Raw genomic sequence first — 27,085 nt, forward strand, 5'->3', positions numbered from 1 at the left:
ATTCTAGCTCTCCAACTCGAGAGCTGTGTGATCCTGTACAAATTGCTGACTCTCCCTGTCCCTGAGTTTCTGCCTTGTAAAATGAGGATAGTGACAGTGCCTACTTCTTGAGTATTACTGCTAAATACATTAGGACAGGGAAAACAGCGAAGGAAGGGTACCTGGCATGTATCCAGTGCCCTCTATATCAGGAGTCAGCAAGCTATAATCTGTGGGTCAAATCTGGCCCACTGCTCGTTTTTATAAATAAAGTTTTATTGGAACACAGCCACACTCACTTGTTTACATATTGTCTATGGCTGCTTTTGCACTATAACAGAGTTGAGTAGTTGTGACAGAAAGTCTAACCTGCAAAGCCTTAAGTATGTACTCTCTGGCCCTTTATGAAAAGTTTGTCAGCCCTGCCTCATCTAAACTGTAGCAATTATAGTAGCTCTACTAATAATAATATTGCCCTCACCCAGTGATTTGCTTATGTTGGGACATTGTAAATACCCACTCTGGTCATTACTTACCATTTGCTAGACTTGACAGAGATAGGCTTCAGTTTCGATCTTGCCCAGATCATCACATAATCCAAATGTGTTTCAACTGAGTTAATGAGGACTCTGTTTTAATGTTTTACTTAAAAAAATCATTCAAATTATATTCTCCCTTTTGAATAGGAAACCCAATGCTATATTATCTGGAGCTCACTGACAACTTTGAACATCTTAACACGCGACAAAATTTCCCGTTTGAAGTTTATGTTTCCAGCATTTAATTACGTGGAACTTTTCCTGAAGTGTGCTATAAATACGCAGCACCCTGATCTTGGCTAATTGTCTCATGTCTGCTAAGGATCCAGGAAGGCCTGATGCTTATCTGAACACTTTTGATCTCAAAATCTTCTAGAAACAGGCACACTTAAGCCATTTCCACAGTTTCCTGGAGTTCAGTGTATCAAAACCACCACCATAGACGTGAGCTATTTCCATTTCTTGTCTTAGCCAGGAAATGGGATAATGTGCGACTTTTATCACTAATAGTATTGTTAACAATAACATTAAGACGTAAAAAGACATCAAAAGTGATTCCTTTTAGGTTAGATTTGAGTTTGAGGCTGGTTCTCCTTCGGCCAGCCTTCTTTGTCAGTATTTTCTCATTTGAAAAGGATTGTGGGAATTCAAGGAAATGCCTTTTTCCTGGTTGTTTCAATGGGACGTAAAGAGCAGAGAGTTTAAAAATACATCCTTTGTCTACACAAAAGTACTTGGAGCTACCTTGCGTGTTCCTCTTACCCTGCTTGCTCCTCTTACCCTGCTTGCATGCCATGTGTACGTCACCTTGATGTAGGAGAGGCACTGTTGCCTGGTGGCCAAGAGCACAGACCTCGGGTTTGAATACCAGGTCTGCTTTTGACTACTCATGCAACCAGGACAACGCACTTAGCTTCTTTGGGGCTCAGTTCTCTCAGCTGTATGATGAGGTGGTAACAGTACCAACCTTGCTGGTTTGTCCTGAGGTTTCAATGACTTACTGTACCTAACTGTGCCTGTCCCGTGGTGCGTGCTCAGTGTCAGCTGTTATCAGCATCCTGGCCCATCATTGTCATTATCATTGTCACTTGTCGACTTGAGCATGGAGGCCACGTGATGACAGGAGATAACTGTGGAGCTCTGAGTCCTGCCACCATCACTACCTGGCTTTTGAAATAGAATGTATGTTGCTTGACTTAGTTGGGCGATACAAAAATAAAATAAAATGATGAAGATGATGATGACAAAAATGCTCTAGGGTAGCCAGTCCTTTTGAGATCAGGAGGAAGGGTAGTTAGTGGACAGAGAACCAGGAAGTAGGTGAAAGGAAGAAGCCCAGCCTCTCAGCTGTTAACCCCTGTCCGTGTACCTCACCTTGCCTGGGTGTTGCAGAAATATACTCTTATTTAATCCCAGCAGCAACACAGGGAGATGAGAATTTTTAATCTCATTTTGTGAATCGGTAAACTGAGGTTTCAGAGCAATTGGCTAATTAGTCCCATCTGTGCAGTGGAGCAAGGGTTTGAACCCAGTCGTATTGGGCTCTGAAATGCGTTTTCTTTCCGCTCTACTGGGCCAGCTTATAAGTTCCAGCATCGACTGACTTCCTGATTGTTGTCAAAATCACTTAACTCTTATGTACCTTGGTTTCTCCTTTGTGAATTAGGTCATTGACTGAGCATCAAAAGGAAGCTAAAAGAATGTACACATCATGTCAGTTATGGCCACCAGAACCCTGTGGGGGAGAAAGGCAATCGATGAAAACTGTTTAGTGATAATATTGGATTTTTGTCACTGTATGACTCTATATATTTTAAATGCCATGTTCATTTCTTTAATTGTTGACAAGACTGTGATCTTTATGTACTTTCTCTTTGGAAATATTAACGTCAACATAGGTTTCATTCAAACATCAACCCTTATATCACAGTGCCACACTTGGTCAACTAAAACCACTAATAAAGTTCAAGGAAGTTAGATGTCTTTGAACCATGTGGGGTGGCTATTCCATGACCCTGGAGCATGCCTCCCCAGGTGCTTGATGGGGGTCTTGTTTAATCAGGTGGGCTCTCTCCCTGCTCAGACCCCACAATGACAATAGTTATTCATGCCAAAATGCAGGCCTCTGAGATTTCCTCTGGACTGTGCCTATAGGGAAGGCCAGGAGGTGTGCATTTAATCCTCTGCCTGCTGATGAAGAGTGTTTCAGATGCAAAAATAAGCTCCACACCTCTCCCTCTACATGTAGTTTGCCCTATTTATGCTCCAATTGTATTGCTTGTTGCTAGCGATGTTGCCCAGGCTGGTCTCAAACTCCTAGGCTCAGGTGATCCTCCTGCCTCAGCCTCCCAAGTAGCTGGGACTAAGGTGCACCCACCACACCTGGCCTTCTTCGTTAAACACCCTGCCCTTTATGTAGGAGCAGAGGTTGGCAAACTTTCTCCATAAGGGGAGTGATAGCTGATATTTTAGGCTTTGGCCATATATTCTCTGTTGCACCTACTCAGCTCTACAGTTGTAGCCTGAAAGCAGCCATAGGCAATATGTAAACAAACAGGCATTGCTATATTCCTGTAAAACCTCATTTACAAAACAGGCACTAGGCCACATTTGGCCCGTGGGCCATCGTTAGCCTACTTTTGACTTAGAGTTACTGAGTGACTTAGCTTGATCAATTCCTTTCAGCCATAGATAAAGGATCTCCTCTCTAAAGCTATGTGTTGGGTGCTGGGGAAATGTCAGGAGGCGCGGTCTTGCTGTAACAGCCTCCAGCCTGCTAACAAGACTGTTTAACCAGTTACACAGACTCTAAGTGAGACCCAGGTCTGTACAACCCGGAGCTGGGTAAGTTCTCAGCCCTCATCAGTGTTGATGCCTACTTCCCAGGCTTACAGCAAGCGGCTCCTTTAGAGAACAGCCACAGCAGTTCTGGCACCCAGTTCCTGCACCCTAAGTGTGAACTGGTAAAAGGTGAACCGAAGCACATCCCACAGTGTGGAATGGAGTCCTGGGGTGCAGGTTGGTGAAGGGTAAACTGAGGCTGGAGAGCACAGTCAGTATAAACAGGTGAGAGTCAGTGTGCTGTGCTGTGTGGCCCTGGGAGCATCCTGCTCTGTGATCACATAAAACGAGCTCTAGACTCTGTTTCTCCCAAACTTAGCGGATGGGGCCCTTTGCTGTGAGTCCTGTTGAATCATATCGATACCCTAGTTCAGCAGTTCTGTGACTCTCATGTCTTCCTATTTTAACAACTCTACAATTGGAATGCATCTTTGAGCTGATAGCAAATCATTGTTTAATTAGCGACGTGTTGCCTTTATTAGTGGTATTTGAAATAATGATGCGTCCTATGATTGATGGTGAATACAGTATCTAGGATTTATTGGTTATTTGAAATATACTGACTGCTATTGTGCTTGTTTGTTTCTTTATTCTCTTTTCGCATGATTATTAGGCACCTGCTGTGTTCTGGGACGTGCTTCAGTTGCTGGATATATGTACAGGCAAGGTCTTTACCCTTGTGGAATAATCAGGCTCTTGGGGGAGAGACAATAAGCAAATGCTGGAAGGGCAGGGAAGTGGATGTGATACAGATCGGTAACAACAGAGGCAGCGTACTGAGATGGGCTGGGCAGGGCAGGCACTCAGATGAGGACATGTGAGCCCAGACCTGAGGATGGAAAGGAATCACGCAGATGGAGGGTGGGGGAAAGCATTCTAGGCAGAGGGAACAGCAAGATGAGGCAGATGGCTGGTCAACAGGAAGAGAGAGGAAGAGGCAGGCTGCAGAGGTGGACAGGTCCTGTAGGGCCTCGTGGCCATGGTAAGGAGTTTGGACTGTATTCTAAATGAAGTGAGAAGCCACTGGAAGATTTTAAGCTGGGTAGTGTCAGGATTCGTTTTATGTTAAAACAGCTCAGAGAGTTTTAGTCCTCAGTGAGACTTCCTTACCTGATCATCCTTACATTAGCTGCAGGTGAGGAACCCAGAGCCCAGGGATCCAGAATGAGGTGGTAGGACCCTGGGTGTCAGGAGACCCAGCTGCCCTTCCCGTGTCTCTGTGTGGCCTTTGTCCAGTCTCTTTCCCTCTCAAACCTCCTTTTTTTAATATGTAGGACCCTTTTGGACTTGGCAGTTGTCTGTGGTTCTTGGGTGATTTGCCCAGGGTCACCTAGTCATAACCTCCAGCTAGTGCTTGTGCCTTCCAATCGCTTACCGTGAGGCTTGTGGATGGCTGCACTCGCACACAGGACAGCCCCATCCCATGCCCTGTCTTCTCCCATTTCATCCTCCTCACTGACGGCTGAGAGATGACATGCTTTGATTATCACCATCCAGTTATAGAGAGCGAGTGTGTTTGCTTGTAGTTAGATCATAACATTAACTCCTTCTGGGCTCCCTCTGGGAGGCCTCTGCTACCATCTTAATTTTATAACCTTTCTTAATTATAGTACTTTCTGACCTCCCCGAAGCCCTCTGAATGCTACATTCCTGAAACCTCTGGATTCTGACCCTCAGGCTCGCTCTTTCCTCCTGACTTCCCATTTCCCATCCCTGTGGTTGGCTGGCCCTCCTGTCACCAGCTGTCAGACCTGAGACCCTCCTAGGTCCCACGTGACATCCATGGCAGGTCTTGACTTAACCCAGAACTGCTGACTCCACATGTACTGATTTACTCCACTCAGTAGCCTCTGCACAATTTTTAGCCAAGTTACTGACTGCACTTACCAGCAGCTGGTTTTTCCCACTTGAACCTGTTAAGTTCGGGGCTGTTGAGCTTTTCCTTCTACTTGCTCACTTCACTCCAGCCACATGCCAGGCAGAGTCCCTTTGCAGTGGCTTTTCTCTCTGCTTGGAATGTTCTTCTCCCCAGGTAGCCATGTGGCTTACTTCCTCACTGCCTTCAGGCTTTTAATCAGATGGTTCCTTCTCAATGATTCTGCTCTTGAAATTGCTATTTTCAAAACAGTGGTCAGGGTAGACCTCATTGAGAGATGGGTCATTCATATATGATTAAGTTGTTAGCAGCTGCAGAGCATCTCGTCTGAAACCAGCCATGAATGGGGTACTGAAGGAGCGTTCCAGGCAGAGTGAGCAGCCAGTGCAAAGGGCCTGGGGTAGTATGCTCACGGGACAGCAGAGAGCTGCTGACACCAGTGTGGCTACCTAAGAATCAGAAGGTAGAAGTAGATGAGGCTGCAGAGGGTGCAGGAGCCCATTGATACAGCCCTTGTAGAAACTAGCTAGACCAGTGTGGTCCTGGGACCACCAGCATCAACATTATTAAAAATGCAGAATCTTAGCTCTCACCCCAGACCTACTAGATCAGAATCTTCACTTTAACAAGCTTCCCAGGTGATTTGCATGCACATTGAAGACTGAGCAGCACTGTCATAAATCTTCCTCCATTTAGAGTGACTTAATGCCCAATTCTTTCCATTATCACCTCTTCCCACCCTCCTTCCGTCTCCCCCTCCCTCCCCAACACAAGCAGAAGGCCAGTCCTGCCCCGGTGATCTTAAGCATTTAAGGAACAATTAGTCACTATTCCTTAAAAAAAAAAAAAAATTTTCGGAAACCCTGAAGAAACTAAACAATTATTGTGCTAAAAACCAGCAGCTTGGGCTCTCATAGACTTCCATAAAATTAGTGGGTCCCTTGTTTTGGGGTACTGTAGATTTTCATCCTCTATAGACTACCACATTCTGTGCAAACACCTTTGTTCATTGTGTGTGTCTGTGTGTGTGTCCAGTATAATTCCACAATTCTTGATTACGGCACAGTTCTTTTCTATAAGTTGATCGTTCATCATATTTTTTAAAGAGCTCTCCTTTTTCCTATATAACCAAAGCATTGAAAATATCAGGTTATTAACACACTGAAAAATGCAATCAATCAGATGATTATCATCTAATGTTTTAATGATCACATTTTTAATCCAATTATGCATGTTTGAATCTTTCAAATTTTCTTTAATTAAAAATTGCCTCCTGGCACAGCTATCAGAAATAAGAAATTGAACAGAATCAGCCAGATATAATTTAATGTTGAAAGGAAGCTGCAGGGATAACTGGGCTGTGCTGGGTTTAGTGGTTGACCATGACTTTAAAGCCCTCATACAAAATTTCCTAATTGATAAGAAAATTTAATCATCTTCAGCTGTGATCCGTTTGCATTCAAATAAGGTATTTCTTTTTCTAAATAAACCTCCCCTAACTGATTATTCATCTTGTCGTTCAAAATGCTTAAAAATGAAAGACAGAGTTGGGTGAAATGTAGACTACTTAATACAGTGTGTATTTAATATAAAAGTCATACATTATTCATTTTTGCAATTTGAATAACTTTGAATTTAGCATCCCTGTTCCTCATCTTTTTCTTTGATGAACAATTAATTATTAAAATACAATATTGTCTGCATACAGCACCCGAGATCCTTGGAAGTGGAATACGAGATTCATTCCTTTTCAACTCTTTTATGTAGTAATGCACAGTACCTGCTTATTATAGTATAATAGAATGAATGGTGGTATAAGTAGAGTGTTTCAAATATTTTTCTTAACTAGTAAGTGGCTGGGATAAGAATGTTTTGAATTCAAATCACTAATTAGGATGAAAGTTGGAGGTGGGATGGGCATGGAGTCACAATGCCCTTTTATGAAAAGATTTATTTAACAAGCACTTATGTGCACTTACTCTGTGCCATGCACTCTCCTAAGCCCTTAGCTATATTAACGCATTTAGTACTCAGAACCTCCTTAGGAGGTTGCTGCTGCTGGTATCCCATTTTACAGATGAGGAAACAGAGACATTAAATAACTTGTCTGAGGTCAGACCTTTAAGTAGACTAGTTAGGATTCAAATCCAGGGGCCTACCCCTAGTACTTCTCCCCGTTTTATAATATCTACATTTATTAAAACTTGTGTGTGTGTGTGTGTGTGTGTGACAGGGTCTTGCTCTGTTGCCCTGAGTAGAGTACTGTTGTAAGAACCGGTTTCTCTCAGTCCCAGGAACAGATAGGCAGAGTTACCAAGGCTGCAACAGACAAAGGAGTTTATTTTCTAGCCCAGGCTAGGGTCCAAGGCTCAGAGCACCAGCGCAGTGGTCTCTCCACGAGCCCGGACCTCGCCCTGGGGTGGAAACAAAGCTTTTATACTTATCGATAGGTTACATGTATTGGGCACACCCCCCCCACCCCCCTTTTAGTTCATTTGTTCCCTCAAAAGTGGCCGATAGTTTTGGCTCCTGATTGGCCAGTTTCCAAGCCGGGGCTTTGGCTCCTAATTGGCCAGTTTCCAAGCCAGGGCCCTCAGTTGTTACCAGCGGCATTCCGGGGAGGGGGAGGGCCTGCGTTGGGGAAACCAAAACTTAGGCCTTTCCTAAGAGGTCCAGTCTGTCATGGAGTTACTCCTGTTTTCCTTCCTGCTCTACACAGTGGCCTCATCATAGCTCACTGCAGCCTCCAACTCCTGGGCTCAATCAATCCTCCTATCTCAGCCTCCTGAGTAGCTCGGACTATAGGCACATGCCACCACGCCCAGCTATTTTTTATTTTTAGTAGAGATGGGGTTTCACTCTTGTTCAGGCTGGTCTTGAACTCCTGACCTCAAGCAATCCTCCCACCTTGGCCTACCAGAGTGCTAGGATTACAGGCGTGAGCCACCCGGCCTATTAAGATTTTCTTAATGGAAGAGTTTAAGTTTTCAACTGAGAAGTACATTCTACCTTCTTCCCTACTGGCTGGAGTGAGGAGGACCTCCCAGCCTTGAGTCTGGTCACTTGATCCCTTATGGCTTAAGCAGGCTTCATGGGCAATACTAAAAATATAAGGCTACCATTTCTAAAATTGCTTCTAATTTATAATTAAGCATTCTGAGTACCTCATTTGTCAGTTGAGCACTGCCTAAGGGACTGAGCAGGAAACAGAATTTTCAGAAAGATCAGTGTAAACTGATGTTTACTATGAACTGAGAAAATCCAAGGGGGCAAAAACAACTCAGGAATTAATTCTATAATATATATTATTCATGTTCGCAAAAGAAAGCATCATATAATCGATGGGGGCACCTGAGCATGTAGTACCATTCCTTCCCCCAGAAGTCTGGCTGTGCCTATCATGGTGACTTTCTAATCCTTGCGATCCCTCCCCCAACACTTGTGTTCAAATAGGGGGTGGGCAAAATATGGCCTGAGGCCCAAATTCATTTCGCTCCCTGTTTTCGTATGGCCCCTGAGCCAAGAAAAGTGTATATGTTCTATTTCTAACTCAGTGGAATGTTACTCCCCCCAATAAGAATTCTGTTCTTCTCATTAAGTAGACATAGATTTTGAAAATTGTACTCAGTTATTATTAGCATTTTGAATATGGTTAATAAGGTTGTGGAATTGTGTTTGCTATTTAAGTACCTACCTAACATCTTTGATTTTGCCTTTTGGCCTGCAAAACCTAAAATATTTACTATCTAGTGCTTTATAAGAGAACATTTGCTAATCCCTGCCTGAAAACCCAAAGTGAGCCAGCGTGTAACTCAGCTGGGCTTGCTCTCAGCCAAGTGCTGCCTTAATAAATCAGGGCTTACAATGGGCCGGGCCCTGTGCTAAGCCTCTTACATCTGTTAGCTTGCTCAGTTGTCACAGCAACAGCGGGGGAAATATTCTCCTTATTCCCATTTCACAGAAAACAGAAGTACCTCAGAGTGATTAAGACCTTTGCCCAAGGTCACACAGCCTTTAAATGTCAGTTAGTTTCAGAGCCCCTGCTAGAGCTTTGGCAAAGAAGATTGTAACCTATAATGCTCATGCTGATGGGGAATATAGCAACATGGTGCACCTTTAAGGCACTAGTAATCTAGTTAAAAAAAAATAAGACATATGCACAAAACATTAAAGGAAGCACATGATAAAACCTTGGTAGTTTAGAGAAATAATAATAACAACAAGAACAAAAGTAATAATAATTTACGAAAAGAATAATATCTTTCATTTATGAGATGTATACTATGTTCCAGGGTCTTTCTGAACATTTTCTTGTATTTATTTATTTAATCTTCACAGCAGCCTAGGAAGATTTAATAACCCGCCCAAGCGCCCACAGCTCGCAGGTGGTAGAGTTGGGATTTGAACCCAGGCAGGCTGAATATCTGCTCTCCTCACCAACCTCTGTAAGCACAGAGAATGCTGGGGGTGGAGGGCAATGATTAGATTTCATTTTTCAGCTAAGTGATGTTTCCTGCTCTCTGGTCATACTGTTACAAATCCTTGGTGATTTCCTTAAAGAAAGAATCCCACGCAAGTCTCTGTATACTCCTCATATTTTTGACCTTGGGTCTGTTGCTTCACCTTGGTCTTCCATTTCCCTATCCTTAAAATTAAAGAGTCAGACTAAACTGATGGTTTTCAAAGGGTCCCTGAGTCCCCAACTCAGCTTCAACCACAGTGGCTGCACTTTGAGCTATTTGAGTTCCTGGGCTCCCCGGTAGGATTTTGTTTGAAGAAATGCTTCTTTGGCTCCCAGAGCCAATGAGCTGGGGCTGTCTAAGGCCCTTCCAGATTGCAGAGTCCTAAGATCCAGTGACAGTGATAGTGGTGGGAGGAAGAAGCAGTGAAGCCAGGCCCTCGTCCCCCACCCGCCACCGTTCTACCCACCCCACCGATCTGACTGTGCCCTCTCATCACCGAAAGCCAGAACCTGCCTCCGGAAGCCCGTCTGCGTGTGCAGCGGGGCTCACACTGGCAGGTTCTGTCGGTGCCTGCCAATCATGAGCCCATACGAGGACTGACTTAAGAGTCTCGATCATGCTGAATCAGTGTTCCCCTTTGAAATCTAGTCTCCTGTTGGTGGGGCAGGTGTCTCTGCTTTCTGTTTTTATGTTCTTTAAGAATGCTTCTAGAGTAGATGGTTTAGATGGGGGCTTGGCTGCTGGGGTCTTGCAGGGATTATCTCATCACTTCCTGTTGACATACAGGGGGTAACTGCGACCCTAATATTGGGTCAGGCCCCCAGGGGCGAACGCTTCAGATTTTCTGGTCAGTCGGGCTGCAGCCCTTAATCCTAAGGCAGGTCAATGTGTTGCCATGTGACACTGATTTCACCTACAACGCGAGGGAGACGTGAAGGGGGCAGTTTTGCAGTTGGTGGTGCCAAGCCTACGTGTGTCCTCTAATGCCTGGGGCCTTGAGATGACTATTGACACAGCCCAGAGAGTGCAGAGGCAGCAAGCAAAGGCCAAAACATTTTCTCCTCTCGGCCAAACCACTTCCAGCCAAGCACGTTTGCAGAGACTTCCCCTGTCATTAGGCTGCTGGTGACCAGGTTTAAATTAAAGCCCAGCCTTGCCAGGGGGTGGAGGGGTGATTCTGTTATTTGCAGCCTTTTGTCCGACAGAAACTGTTTTTGTAATTTTGATTATAGAACCCTATGATTTGAAGACTTTTGCATTGATCAGTTAATACGAAATTTTTCCTTTTAGAAAAATGAATCAAAAGCCTCTGTGGGAATCAGCCAAGGACTGTGAGCCTCACGAATAACTGCTTTACTCCACTGTTCTCTGTTGAGCTTGACTCTAGTTGTTTAACCTCTCTGTGCCTTGATCTCTGTATCTGTAAAATTGGAGTATTCAAAGTACATACTTCATGGAGCTGTAAAATAGGAGAACATAATGATGTAAATAATGAAAGCCTGGATTCTGAATTCAACTACCTGGTTTTGCATCCCACCTCTGTAAACTTGGGATCATAACAGAACTAACTTCATGGAGCTATTTTAAGCATTAAATTAATTAATCAATCTTTATAAAGCTCTTAGAATGGGGCCTGGCACATATAGTAAGGGCTGTTTAAATGTTTGCAGCTTATAAATACTCAAACAAGTGCCTGGCATATATGAAAAGCTAAATAAATATTAAGTCTTGTTCAACTAATCTCTTCCAAAAGGAAATTATAATTTTAATTATTCTAATACAGTTGATTTCTATTGGGGTTTTTGGATTATCCCCCAGGTACATAGACTTTTAGAGACCAGGGATACGCATTTGCCCAAACATCTGTGCTGGTTGTTCTGCGTGAAAGGTAGAAGAGGAGAGAGGAGGCGTGAACCTTGGGAGGAATATTCCTGTAGTCACAGGTGTGCCTAGGCAGTAACCTGGAGCCCTCAGGTACCCCAGGAATGTACTGGGAGCCATGGTGGAAGCCATTTAAGAGCTAAGTTAACCCGTTAGTGGGACTCTGATAGTCTTGTTATACGTCTAACAGGGATGAAGAGAGAATCCCAGATATAAATTCAGGGCTAGATCTCTGGAGATGTATTCAGAGACTAGAACCATCTCTGACTCATGAAGGAAGTGGACGATCTACTGAGCCTGCTTGGGAGAGTTATAAGACAGTAGCCTTAACCTTCTCTTTTACACTGTTGCTTCCTGCCTTGGGCCTTTTGCACATGCTGTTCCTACTACCTAAAATGCTCTTCTTCACCTCTTTACTCCTGTTCTTTAATTTTCACCTAATTAACTTTACCTCCTTCATTAGCCAAGTCAGAACTATGCAGTGTCTGGTGTCAAAGTACCAGGATTCACATCCAGCTTTGCTTCCTAGGAGCTGCGTGACCTTGGGCAGACACTAACCCACGCCACAGCTTGCCTTCCTCTTAGGGTTATTGTGAGATATCATCGTTGTGTCTCAGCTTAACTGTCATTTCTTCTCTTTCAGGGAAGATACTTTTATTTTTGTAAAAATGAAGCAGCCTATTTCTGGGGCTATCATTCTTAAGTTCAGGATTGTGCCTTGGTTAGTTTCACTTAGATTTGGATGGGGCTTGGGTGGAATCATAATGAAATGTAGCCAGGTTTGGGATTGCATGTCACCAGTGGCCTGACAGTTTTCTTTTCATAGTGGTGACCTCATTGTGTCCCAAAGTGTGTTCCATTGATTACGAGTTCATAGGTATTCGATAGAGGAGAGTTCTATGGTGAAACGAGATTGGGAAGGGGTGGGTTAAACAAAGGCCCATTTCTTTTCTGCAAGACTTCTCAGAGACGTTACTGTGCTAGAGTGTTTTGTCTATTTCCTGGGGAGTGGGGAGGGACGGTGATGTTGCCCAGCGGTGTTCATCATGGAACCTGTTTTTTGTGAAATGTAATGTGGTGCTAAGTCCAGAACACACCCTGAGAAACGCTGCTTTGTTTTCTGAGGCTCTCCCACCACCAAATGCTAGTGCTTCTCAGGATGTAAACAAACATAAGGCCTGTGATGTGGCACCAGCATGCGGAGGGCTGTGACTGCGTGTCTGCGGCGTGGTGTAACTTACCATTGTGCTTTTCTTTCTCTTTTTCCCCACACAGAGAAAGAGACCTTTCTGGATCCTTTCGTCCTCCGGGACCTCCTGCCTGCATCCCTGGGCAGCTATTATCGGTACACAGGTTCTCTGACCACCCCACCGTGTAGCGAAATCGTGGAGTGGATAGTCTTTCGGAGACCCGTGCCCATCTCTTACCATCAGGTAGATATTCTTCCTCAAATGAGACTTCTGTGCTTGCTTGTTTCGTGTTAACTTAACTAACATTGCTAGAATATGCCAGTGAGGATTTTTTTTTTTTTTTTTGACACTCTGCTCTTCATTGATTGCTTCAGTCTTTCCAAGAAACATGTTTTTAAACCCAAGAATTGTGAAATCTAAAACACGGTTTCTCAGTTGCAAATTAACTAGCTAAGGAACATTGCAGGCATGGAATTAGATACTGCCAGGTGCAGTGGCTCATGCCTGTAATCCTACCACTTGGGGAGGCTCAGGCAGGAGGATCACATGAGCCCAGAAGTTTGAGACCAGCCTGGGCAACATGAGACCCTCATATCTATAAGAAATAAAATAGCCAGGTGCGATGGTGCATGCCTGTCGTCATAGCCACTCAGGAGGCTAAGGTGAGGGGATCTCTGGAGCCCAAGAGTTCAAGGCTACAGTGAGCTATGATTGCGCCACTGCACTCCAGCCTGGGCAACAACATGGGACCCTATCTCAAATTTTAAAAAATTATGTGTTGACTAAGTACTATGTCTTCAGGGGAGAAAAATAACTGTCCTCTGTGATGATGGTGTCTAGTGCCAGAGACTCTTGTAAGCTCTTTATATGTGTTGACTGTGTAATCGTCATGAACAGCAGTCTTATGAGGGAGGTGCTATTTGTACCCCATTTTATAAAGGAGACCAAGAGGCGCGGAGGGTAAGTAACTTGCCCAAGGTCATACAGCTGGTAACCAAGCCGTAGTGCCTGATCCCAAAGACCACTAAGCCTGCCCACGGTTCAGAAAAGAAAGAGATTTGTGTACATGAAGAAATGAAATAAAACATACCATCGATTGGACCCTTTCTGTGTGCCAAGCACCTTCACTAAGCACTTTACACATGTGAACTTAATCAGTGGCAAAACTGCATTGAAAGACGGGTGTTACGCTGCTATGGTTCACAGAGGACATCAAGGCATGGAGAGATTGGGTACCGCGCCCAGAGAGTCATGGTTGATGAATGATGAAGCCAGAAACCAAGCCTGGGTTTGTCCGATTCCCAAACCCATGTTTCTGAGCACTGTCCTGTACTGCTCCCTTCTGAGTGTGGCCTGAGCAGGTGTCGCAGGAAGGCAGGATTTAGGCCGAACACTTAACTGTGGGTGGGAATTGGTAAAATGGAGATGGGGTTAGGACACGTCAGAGGAAGGGGAACTGTCAGGGAGATGAGGGGTCTTGAAGAGTCACCTCGTGAGGATTTAATAGATGGAAGGGGAGAATTCTTAGAAGGGATATATTCGTTGTCCAAAATTTAGCACAGACTGAGTTAGAAAAAGGAAGATTTCTTCTGCAAAATTCTGGAAAATAGAACCAGGCACAATGGGTAGGATTTGTAAGAAAGTGGATTTGAGCCATTCACCAGGACTACCTAAAAATGGAAGGTTCCTTTCAGGGCATTTCCTAGGAATGACTCCCCCCACCACCACCAAAATGTGACTGCTCTAATACCAGTTACAAGGGCCGGCTACCAGCTGACAGCAAACTGGGACTTATGACAAGTGTTCAGGGACATAGGTCTGAATAGGTGTTGGCCAACCACCAGACTGGCTGGCCTTAGGTCATGAGTCATCAGACGTGCCGGTGGCCTCCTAAGACATCCAGTGTTGGCCGTCTGGGGATAAATGGAATAGGTTGCCTAGAAGGAGGGAGGGGCAGGAGAGACACTTTATTCTGCTGACAAAGGTAGGTGGTGTGGGGCCAGGCTAAACAGATTTATCTGGCCTCACCACTGTTGACATTCATTTTACTTTGAGACTTTTTTTTTTTTTTCTTCTAATTCCACTCTGGAGAAAAAGGAAGGGCTTGGTGATTTGGTTTCTGAACAGGATCTGCCAGCCTTGAGGAGATAATGAAGTAAGAAATGAGTTTTCTTCCTACTGGTAAAGCCAGCATTGTTTTATTTAAAAAAATAAAATTACAGTCCAAATATTTTTATCTACAGAGTTGGTGAGAGGGTTTTGTTGTTGTTTTTTTTGAAAGGCTCCTTTTTGTCAATTAAGATAAGTGTTTTCGTCTTCAAGGATTTTAATGTTTAAGATAAGGAAGGTAAGAAGTATGGGTTTGGCCACTTTTTTGCAGGATGCCATGTGAAAGGAGAGGCAAAGGGTAGTAGTTGATCAACTGGAAAGAAATAGGGACCATTAACATTTACGGGGTTGCATTGCAGCTCCAGATCCGTAGTGGGTCCAAACAAAAGACAGAATTTGGGGCTTGCATGTCTTGTCAATTAGAGAAGCATTTTGAGCCCCGTTTTGGTAGCTGGGACTGTGAAAAAGTGCTTTGTTAAGATCTGTTTAGACTCCCACTCTCTGCCACCCATACATTCAAGGAGAAGAAATAATGGAACAGTTTTCTCTGCCTTCCCATATATGACTTCTCAGTAGGTATTGTGCTTCAGGAAAATAGAAAAGAAACTAATCATATTTGCTTTCCAGTTTCTCTACTATAAGCCATCTTCAGATAATACTTTATCAGACACTGCTTCATACCTCCCTCTCTCTCTCCCGAGGGAGGAAAACAACTCATATTCATGTGGCCAAACTGGATCCTTGCTGGCTAGCTTTGCAGAGGTCACAGCTGTGTCAGCCCCTGCAAAGGAAAGCATTAGCCATCCAAGTATTATCGCTTCAGATCGTCCCACCCTGACCCTGCCAACATTTTTTCTGAAGTTAGCACAGAATGTTCATTTCAGAAAGGCGAACAGCCAACTCGGGAAAGCCGAGTGGTCAGGAATTCCATGTCTGCTTCTATCAGAAAGAAAACATTCCTAGGCCTTCATTCCTCCTCTAAAGTCTCTGTTTCTTCTCTTCTCTCTCATCCAGCGTGGGTGCCTGCCCGCAGTGAATATGAGAACATGTTCACCATAAACTATAGTGGTTAGCACACACTGTTGTCTTGTATGATGTGGATTTCTTTGAAGCCTTCCAGAGTACATATGAGCAACCACTTATTTTTCCTCTTCTGTTCTGTTTTGTGAATCTAGTTGGACATTCAGACCAGCCCTTTTAGCCAGCAAACTCTACCTCTGGCTTATGTTATAATACTCCAGATCAAAGTATGGCATTGCTCATGGAATCATATATTGGCTTGGTTGACCAGCAGTCAGCATGGCTTACATGGCTGCACTCTACATCTGCTGTCAGTATCAGGCAAAAACTATGCCATGACCTTGTCCCCCAAACAGAACGGTGGCACTCTCATCCCCGGTGTGGGAGGTCAAAACAGCAGGACAGTGCATGGAGATAGTTGCCTGCAGGGTGTTCGTGATTAGTCAGAGAAAACAATTATCTTTCAGTCCAGTGTACTAGGATGTGTTTTATTCTAGAACAGTAGTTCTCGGATGATGGTTCTTTACCCATGGCCAACTAACCCAACCCTCCCTTTCTAGGGCTGTTTCCTTCTTTTAGGTTAAAATATGGCACTGCCTATAATTTTCCCCAGCATGAATTTTGCTAAAGTGCTTTTTAGGGGTACTATCAAAAAAGCAATAAATAAGTCTGAATGCATCTAGTTGGTTTGCCTTTGGGCATTTGATTTTTTTTTTTTTCCTAATAGGAAACCAGAGTGGATCGGAAAAATTTATTTGTATGACCCTTTTAAACCAAAGGTATCTCTGTCGGAAAGAGTAGAGCAGCTCTTTGGAGTTAAGAAGATGTGCTTTGGAGGCAAACTGCCTGGGTTTCATGGCTTCATTCTTTGGCTAAATTACTCAACTTACTCTACTACTTGGTGCCTCGGTTTTCTCATCTGTAAATGTTGATGGTAACAGTAAAAACACCTAGACTAGTGCCTGGTACCACAGGAAGTGGTTGGGAGCTATTAGGTGGGTTTTTTATTGCTGTTATTAAAAGATCCCCGAGCTTCTAGGGCAGTACTGTTTGGTAGAAGTAAAACAAGCCACATACATCATTTTAAATTCTCTTATAGTCACATTAAAAAAGCAAAAGAGAAACAGGTGAACTTGATTTTAATACTATAAATATTGTTTATTTAACCCAGTAGAGCCATAATAGTATCATTTCAATGTGGGGCTGGCCACATTTGCAAACGGAATAGCCACATGTGGCTACTGGCTGTCAGAGCTTTTAAAGATTTATCTCGGGGCCACAGCGACTGGTGAGTCACTTAATTCAGAAAGTTTCTATTCCATCCTGTGATGTACAGTGCATGTGAATAAAGAAGGTTCTTAAATGGTGGGTGACAATGCCATCGTTAATCCAGGAGAGAGATTTTGTTATTCATTATGGTTAAGTCCTTTTCCTTCTGTAAAGGCCTTTCTCTAAATTGCCTTCGTGAAAAACTGTAACTACAGGAAGGACATGGCCCTGCATTTCGCTAGCTCTTCTCAGATTTTATTTTTGCAGCTGTGGTTCAGTAAGTAAAACTTTGGATGCTCCAGGCTATTGGGAATTTAATATTCCATCATTATTGTCTTGTTTAATAATGAGGCAGCAAAACAGAGCCTTCCCTGTCATCCCTCAAATGTATGATGAAGCTGAAGTCTCTCCGTGACCGTAGGTGAGACATTTCTGTTCCTAATGCTTATCCTCGGGTTTCTTATTGCACGAATAATGGACTCTGGTTTTGTTTCGTTGCCATTATATACCCACCCCTTACAATAGTGTGTATATCAGCCTTTTGATGGCTCGTAATTATATTACTCTTGGTTTTCTCTCCTTTCTTCCCTTCAGCCACAGTGGTCCCCTGCCCAAGTCCTGGGGACAGCAGCTCCTGTCGCATGTGAATGGCATGAATAAATTTCAACTCTCCTTTGATTCGAACCGACAGATTAAAAACTAATTATTCTCTGGAATACTTTCATAATAAAAACTAAGTTGAAATGATTTATATACACTTCCAGCCAACACATTTGCAATTCAAGGTTAAAATTGTTCTTGAAACAGCACCAGTTAAACTGCAATTACAACTCCCCAAGCAGGGATAAAAGAAAGAGATGTTTTACACGTCCACTTCGAAAGTTTAAGAGTCAATTTAATATTATGGAAATAAAAACTTTCATTTATTTTTACTAAATGGTAAAGACTTCATTAGTTGTGTTAAAGCAAAGATAAATCCAACCGTGTTTATTACCCTTCTTTGGAAAAGGATAAGGTGAATGAAAGTGAGAGCTTTGGAAGGTGGATAGCATTTTCTCTCTGTGCCTGCATCTTGTTCATGCTTCCAGTTCTTTCTGTGCTGGGGCATAGGCCATTTCTGGCATGAAGTGGCTGAGATCATGCAAAACAGAGTCATGCAGATCTGAGGTTCTGATCCTCACTTCACCTTGATTCCTGTGTGACCTTGGGCATGTTACTTAATGTCTCCAAGCCTGGTTTTCCTTATTAGTCAATAACACTAATACTAATACTAGTATTAATAATTATAGTATCACCAACCTTATGGCATTTCTGTGAGGATTAAGAGAAAGTGCATAACACTCTTAGCACAATTCATTGCATGTAATAAGTGCTAAGTAAATATTAGCTGTTAGTGTTAATGCTATAATAATAGTGTTACTAGTAATGTTACTTTAATGTTATTATGTTAAGCTAAAAAGAATTTAGAAACCAAAATAATGTCTGTAAAGTGCTTAACAAAGTACCTGGCACATAATAGGTTGTATCAAAATGAGTTATAAGGAAGAAAAGGAGTATAAAGCAGATATCTTATAATTGTGTAACCTTGGATTACAATCATATTAATAGTACAATCATATTAACCACATTCCTCATAAAACAATAATAACAGCAATAGTAGTGATAATAACACTTATGAGCATCTGCTGTGTGCCAGGAATTATTCCAAATGCTTTATATATATGGTAACTCATTGAATGGTTACAAAAACCACATGAGGCAGGTAATGCTGTTATCTTCATTATACAAATAAGGACATTAAAGCACAGAAAGATTAAATAATTTGACTAAGATCACACATTCAGGAAGCAGGGTTTAAAAACAGGATTTTGAATCCAAGTAGCAAGAGTAAGGGTTTTGAATTTGCAGAATTAGGCACAGGTCCAATCATGAGGGCCCCACAGTTAAGAATGGGAGGCTGTTATAAAAAGTATTGAACAGAGGCATGACACAATCTCATGGACGTTTTCATAGGATCACTGTGTAGCTGCTAACCATATCTAGACGAGTCAGATTAAGCACCAAGCATGTTGACCGGTCAGAGGCCCAGAGAGACAATTTTGTACAGTTTGTTCTCTGGCTCTAGCATTGCACAGGACTTCCATGTTGCACAACCCTAGGGGCCACTTTCTCGTGGTCGTGTGGCATCCTTTGGAATCAAATAGGTGGAGGTCCAAGGCAAGGGTGAGGGTCAAGGGACAGCCTAAAGCAGCTGTGCAGTGATGTATCAGTAGATATCTGGCCCAGATGATCACTGCTCATCCGCCAAAGTGAGAAATGCGGACTCCTTTCACCAAGCCAAGGATCATGGAGGTCTTTACTCACTGACCAAGCATGCCAGTTACCAAAGAGGCCACCGGCAATTTTCATTCAACTTAGAGAAATGATGGGGTTTAAGTAAATGCCACCAGCCTACCGAAGGACATTTGGTGAGCTTGTCCTCCCTCTCGTCTTTTGTGTGACTGTCAAGCAAAGCTATGATCCAGCTGACAATATAATACCGTTCAGGTCATCAGTGCACTCTCAGAACCATCACTTCCTTCCTTCAGACTCTTTGGGCAAGTTGAGTTAATGACAAGGAAGCCGCCCGAGCTTTTAAGCCATAGCATGTCATTAAGCTGTAAGAGCAATTTAAGTGAAAGCATTTTTGTGTTAAATTCAGAACCTGCCTCTTTCTACAGTTACATGACTCGTTCTTTCCTGAGGCATCAGAAATAAACTTTTTCGGAGAACTAAATGCCGGCTGTGGAAGAAGCAAGTATTCTAGAGAATAAATAAACCTCAGAGTCTATTGCTAAGACAGTCTCCCAGGCCTTTCTTTTCTGGCATCTCAGAAATTAAACTGTTTCAGGGCAGACGGCTATCTCTTCCAGAGAATTTCCAGTCTAACTTGCTGTGTATGGCAGCCCAGTCCCTTCTTTTAAAAATCACCCTGAAAATCAAGGAATTCTGCCTTCTATTCAACTCACGTCTTCTAAGGCTTTAATTTAAGCCCGTTCCTTTTCTCTGGCCTTCTCTGGACATGGGGAAGAGCCGGTCAGCATCTTCTACATACAGGGGCCTTTAATCAAATTACTCCTTACTCGCCTTATCTTCAGGCTAAACAATTCCTCTTCCTTTCACCTTTCCTCACAGGATTTCTTCTCCATCCTTTTAATCATTTTGGTTTGTCTTTCCCTGGACTGTCTCCAGAGGGTCTTTGTTCATTCCTTTCATAGAATTTGAAGAAGTTATTTTCTCTTAGAAAATCAGAAATCTGTTCTCTTTTTTTTTTTTTTTTTTGATGCGTTCAGTTCTGATTTGGGTAGTCCTACCAAGTGAGTCCCCATCACTAGGTAGAGGTGATTTTTTTAGCATCTTTAGTTGTCTTCATCTGAGAGGGTCACATTTGGACAGAGTGAGCAGTCCAGTTCTCTTAATTTTTCTGTCATTTATTGCCCTTCTCTCTTTGCTATCAGTAAAGAAGGAACAGCAGAGAGAAAAATGGGAAGGAAGGCAAATCCCGTGTGGAGACTGTATGAGCTGTTAGAAGTGAAGAGACTCACCTTGCTGAGAGACGGTCTTGGGTCCTGTCCCTATTTATTAGTTTAATGAAAAGGCAGAAAAGGTCTCATGCTTTATTATGACTTTACATAAGCAGTAGAATTGGAGGGGAGGTAGAATGATAGGTGAATTCACAAACTTAAATGATTTTCCTTGGCTAAAATCATTGTGTGAATTCATCACTTTCTCGTGCAAAAGGGAGAGAGTGTGTGAGTGTTTGGAAGCAGGTCTGTGTCATTTTCTGAGGTCATTTGAGAAACATTGCAGTTAGTTCCAGGCTTCAAGATGACCACCCAGAATTGGCAGAAACTCGGGTAGTGATTCCTCTTTTTTATTTTACACAATGGTGTTGGTTACCCTCTGGAGCCCAGGGCAGTCACTCAGTGCCTGCTTGGAACCGTCTTTGTGACACCTTTCCACCTTGTCATTCTCTCCTTCAGAAAGCATCCTCGTTTGGCACTGGAGGAGCCAGATGTGCCAGAAACAGTTCATTCATTTTTCTCTTCCTCGTGCCATTTTCTTTTCATACCTCAAGGACTTAGTATTTTTGGCAGCTGGGCATTTCAGATTACAGATCATTTCTTTGGTGACAAGAATAAACTTTGTGACCCTTTGAGAACAAGTCTCTGTCACCCAGTCACTGCTCCATCCCTCATATATAATAGAATGACCTTTTTTAATGATCAGAATGTTGACAGCCACAAAGAATCCCTTTTGTTCATAGAAATATGATCCTGGAGCCCTGGTTTTTTTTTTTTTTTTTTTTTTTGCTTTGCTTTGCCTGAGAGTTTGATTAGCAGTCTTGTGGAAGGTGTTTCTTAATAATATTAATAAAAATGATAGCCTCTAATCGTTACGGAGGGCTTACTATGTGCTAAGTAATTTACATAGATTTTAATCTTTTCAACAACGGTATAAGATAGGTACTGTTACTGTATGTTTTACAGTTGAGGAAACTTGAGAAAGCTTGTCCATGATTACCCGTCCGGTAACTGTTGAACTTGAGCAATTTAACTTGCAGGTCATGGGTTTAGCATCTTGGTGACTTTGCTGAACTTGATTCCTAGTATGTCAGAGGATGCTTGCTAATAAGAATTAAATGCCTGATATTTATCGAGCTCTTACTATGTGCCAGACCCTGTTTTAAGCACTGGACATGGATTACATGTTTTGTCAATATTTAAGTCTGACAAAATCGTATTGGTTAAATACCGTGATTGTCACCATTTCATTGAGGAAAAATGGAGTCTCAGAGATGTTAAACAGCTTGTTCAGAGTCACAGACTGGGTGCATGATTGAGCTAGAATTCATGCCCAGGCAGTCTGGCTCCAGAACCTACCAGTTTCACTGTAACTCTCTGTTCTTTCCTGTAATACTAAAGGTCTTTGGGGGGGGGGGGGGGCGGGGGGGGGAGGGGGATGCGGTACTGCAGGAAGACTAGAACTCTCGTGTGAGACACAAACTCAGAGTTTTGTACAGCCCTCAAATGAAGTGTTTTCCTGGTCAGTTGGCAGGACAGAAACCAGAGCCACGTGAATCTGCTGGCAGTGATTCCAGTAGGCGGCCTCAGGTCCTGCTGGGCTTATCAGCCTTGGCATCAGGCATTTCCTACCATTTTGTGTTCTTACCACCCCCACCTGCTTTGGACCACATAGCTTTTCTAATTGATGTTTTTTTTTTCCCTCCTCTCTCTGGTTCTCTGTTCAGCTCGAGGCTTTTTATTCCATCTTCACCACGGAGCAGCAAGACCACGTCAAGTCGGTGGAATATCTGAGAAATAACTTTCGACCGCAGCAGGAGCTAAACGACAGGGTGGTGTCCAAATCCGCCGTCCGTGACGCCTGGAACCATGACATGACAGACTTCTTAGAGAACCCACTAGGGACAGAAGCCTCTAAAGGTATACTTGGATTAAGTGCCCTTGCCCAGAGGAAGATTCCTTATCATAAATTACTAAATTAAAAGGAGTTCAAAGCCAGCCAAGAATTGAAACTTGGTGTTAAGTGCATATGTTTCTCTGCTAAAAGAAACTTGTCTGGATGATAAATAGAAGCAGCTGTGGGAAGAACTTCTGTTAGATAGATGTGATATTTTGACTTTTGACTAATAATAGATCATTTTTACCTTGTAATTTCAAAACTAAATAGTAGTGTCTAAACAAAGCTTTTTAACTGTTTCCCTGTCGATCAGGCGTTTATCTCTGAGCTCAGACATAAGGACCTAGGAATTGCTTCCAACACCTCAGTACGTAGCATTCTTACTCACATTCACCCCAGGCGAGAACTATAAATACAACTCTAGCTTTCACCCCTACTGAAAATCCCTTGCTTTTTTCAACTATTATTTAACAGCTTAATCCCTATATCTGATAAACACAAGTTTATCATTTTTGGGCGCCTCAGTCTTTTCCATTTCTGTTCTTTCATGCAAAATGAACATGAACTTCTCTCCCAGGAAAGTAGAAAGTCTGATTCTACCTTCACATCCCTTCTCTCAGGCTCTGGGATTTGTCATAATTGTGGCACAGAGCTCGGGAAACACTTAGAGGAATAAGGCTGATCGAAGCCTTAGTACTTGGAAGGGAGGAAAGAACAAGAAGGAATTTTCTTTTGGGTGTGAAAAGATGGATGTTTCCCAACCCAGTGCTCTCCTTCTTCAACATGGTGAGCTTGGGTAAGATAGGAAGAGCTTGTCTCATTTTTCAGTACTGGAAGTAGACTGTGGTATTGTTCGTGTGGTAAGTTGTGTGGGGAGATTTTGTTTCAAGAGTGTCCCCACCCTTAACAAAAGGGGCTGGTTTATTGGCATACGAAGTTCAAGGGATCAGAGGAATGAGATTATATTCCACAAATAGCTACGTTGGCATGCACTTTGATGATAAGAATGAGCCATTTTCCAAGCTCATGTATCTGAAAAGGAGCTAAAAGAAGAGGAAAAGGAGTTTAAGAATGTGATCATTTCCTTCCTGCCTTGTGTGATTTTGTTTGAGGTTAGCGAGCAGAAGTGAGTCTGGCCAGGTTCCCTTGAGAAACGGCTGAGATTCAAGCAATTTGGGGCCGATGCATTTTGTCAAGGGCATCATTCTCTGGGAACAATGGGAGAATTAAGAAGCTCACAGACCTATAAAATATCTTCGGTTATGCTGACATAGAAAACCTCACATGGGCTAATTTTTTTTAACCTAGCTAAAAAAAAAATAAATAAAGACAATGGCCAAAATTGAAGGCCTCATCCCAAGAGGACTTGCCTGGGAAAAGCAGGCCTCCAGGGCATTGACTGTTTTGTGAAAGGTATATGTAGAGGACATTTAGGGGGATGAGGAATTTATATCACAAGTGAATGCAAGATCTAGTAGCTCAGAACTGCTGAAATTATGACAGTTACAAAGCTCTTTGCTGAAAAATGGGCTGAGCATATGATATATCAGCTGCACGGAGAAAATGCATGGCCTTTATTATCCAGGAGAGCTAAAGAAGATAATGGTTTCTGTTGCGTTAAATTGTCAAAGTGGGCAAGATCATCCACTGAACATGCTTTTTCTGAATTTGCCTAGAGCCATGGACCCATCCTTAAATATGGGGAATCTGTTCTTCATCCTATAAGGTTTATTCCAATTATCATAGTGTTCCTTACTGACTCTTAAGATGTGTGAATATTAAAATGTTTTCTGATCTTTCTAGAGGCATAGAAAGAGAGATCTAGGTACAATCTTGATTTGTTGTTTTAATGTGTTATTGGAGAATTACATACATACAGAAAAATACATGTGTAATACGTGCACAGCTGGATGGATTTTCACAAACTGAACAAGCACTCAGATCAAGAAACTCATCACCGCAACACCCCCCCATCCACCTTCTTAATCACTGTCTGTTCCCAAGGGTAACCACTATCAGAAATTAACTCTGCCTGTTTGTAAATTTCATAGAAACAGAGTCATCTACTATGTCCTCTTTTGCATCCTGCTGCTTTTGCTCTACCTTGGTTTTGACAGTTCTCTGTGTGGTTGCATGTAGTTACAGTTTGTTCTTTCTTACTGCTGAATTCCATTGTGTGACTCTACCTGAATTTATTTATTCATTCCAGTATACATGAATATGTAGATTATTTCCAAGTTTTAGTGATTATGAAAATTCTGAATGTGCCTTTTATGAATATACGGACATATATCTCTTGGGTATCCACCCAGGAGTAAAATGTACACATATGTTCAGGTTTGGTTAGATACTGCCTAGCTATTTCCCAAAGTGATTAGATGGACCACTTTACACTTCTGCCAGCAGTGTAGGAAAGTGTCTTGTTTTTTTACAACCTTTTCTTAAAGGCATAATTTACATAGCATAAAATTGAGCTATTGTGAATGTACAATTCAATAATTTTTAGTAAATTTGTAGTGTACAACCATCACCGCAGTCCTGTTTTAGAACGTTTCGTAAGCACACAAAGTTCCTTCGTGCCCATTTGCAGTCAGTTCTTTCTCCTTTCCTCAACCCCTAGCAACCCCTGGTGTGCTGTTGTCTTTCACTTGGTGATTTTAACATTTATCCGTGTGGTAGCATGTGTCAGCAGGTCATTACTTTTTATTGCTGAATAGTATCCCTATTTTTTAAAAAATCACAGCCTTACTGAGGTTTAACTCATATTCCATAAGTTCATACTTTTTAAGCATGCACATCAGTGGTTTTTAGTATATTTGCAAAGCTGTGCAAACCATCACCACTATTTCCAGAACATTTCCGTCATCCCAAAAAGAAACTCCATACCATTTAGCAGTCACTCACTCGCTCCCCATTCTCCTCTCTTTCCCTTCCTCTGTCCCTCCTCCGCCTAGTGCTAGGCAACCACTAATGTACTTTCTGTCTCTATGGATTTGTCTATTCTGGACATTTCATATAAATGAATCATATGATATATATGGCTTTTTATCTATGGCTGCTTTCACTTAGCATAATATTTCCAAGGCTCATCTGCACTGGAGCATGTATCAGAATTCCATTCCATTTTATGGCTAAATAATATGGCACTCTATGGATATGCCACGTTTTGCTTATCCATTAATCACTTGATGGACATTTGAGTTGGTTCCACCTTTTGGCTGTTATGAATAATGCCGCTATGAACATTCATGTTCATGTTTTTGTGGTAACAGATGTTTTCAGTTCTTTTAGGTATAAACCGAGGAGTAGAATTGCTGAGTCATATGGTCACCCTTTGCTTACAGTTTTGAGGAACTGCCAAACTGTTTTCCAAAGCAGCAGCACCCAGTTTACATTCCTATCAACAGTGTATGAGGGTTCCAATTTCTCTACATCTTCACCAGTACTTGTTGTTGTGCATCTTTTTTTGTTTCAGCCATTTTTGTGAATATGAAGTAGTTTCTCTTTGTGGTTTTTATTTCCATTTCCCTAATGATTGGTGATGTCCCTATTTGTTTTTAAACACACATGTCATGGATGTCTGAATGATCAAATGCTGTCCCCGCTGTCCTGGCAAGAAACCTCGGGTAATTCAACAGCTGAATAGGCCAAAAGCCATGCATAGATACTAACAGTCATCAGAGAGTTTGGAGGGCTTCGATCATTGGCCTTAGAGATATAAACAGTAAAGAACCAGTGCAAGGAAAGAGTCGTTTTCTTTCTCCAGTCTTCTGTAGAAAACAATTTTAAAAAGAGAAGGGTGGTATTCTATAATCTTCGGGTAATTCAAAAAGAACAAACCCTGTCTGATTGGCATTCTCTCTCTAGTCATTATTGGAAGCTTTCATTGCCCAGGAAAGCTATAGTGTTTTATGCATTCGTTGTTCTATTGTCACAGAAGAAAGAAAAATAATTACATAAGGCAGGAGTCACTAAAGTTTTTTGCTTAAGGGCCAGATTGTAAATATTTTTGTCTTTGTGGCCATGTGGTCTGTGTTGCAGTGACATTTGTCCCTGGGTATCTGCAGGGGATTGGTTCCAGGACACCAGCGGATACTCAAATCCTTGGATGCCCAAGTCCCTGATTTAAAATGGTATAACATTTGCATAAAACCCACTCATATCCTCCCATATATTTCAAATCATCTTTGGATTACGTATAATATCTAATACAATGTAAATGTTTGTTATACTGTACTTTTAAAATTTATATTATTTTTATATTTTTTATCGTGGCTTTTTTCTTCCAAATATTTTCCATCCATGGTTGGCTGAATCCACAGATGCAGAACCCATGGATACAAGGGCCGACTGTACTCCACTCTGCATTGTAGCGTGAAGGCAGCTGTAGACAAAAAGTAATGAATGAGTGTAAAAAAAGTCTTCCCGCAAAGCTTTACAAAAATAGGTGGCAGACCA

At 42.3% G+C, this 27,085-nt stretch overlaps 1 protein-coding gene across 4 annotated transcripts in view; it reads left to right on the forward strand.

Moving 5' to 3' along the window:
- Positions 1–27,085, forward strand: part of PTPRG (protein tyrosine phosphatase receptor type G) — a 668,714-nt gene that overhangs the window by 516,819 nt on the left and 124,810 nt on the right. For all 4 annotated transcript variants that reach the window (XM_069476009.1, XM_069476010.1, XM_069476012.1 and 1 more), the window contains exons 7-8: positions 12,855–13,012; positions 22,458–22,650. In XM_069476009.1, coding sequence (XP_069332110.1) covers positions 12,855–13,012; positions 22,458–22,650 — 351 coding nt within the window. The remainder of the gene's footprint in view (positions 1–12,854; positions 13,013–22,457; positions 22,651–27,085) is intronic.

The sequence above is a fragment of the Eulemur rufifrons genome, chromosome 7 (assembly GCF_041146395.1).
Source record: "Eulemur rufifrons isolate Redbay chromosome 7, OSU_ERuf_1, whole genome shotgun sequence".
Lineage (NCBI taxonomy): Eukaryota > Metazoa > Chordata > Mammalia > Primates > Lemuridae > Eulemur > Eulemur rufifrons.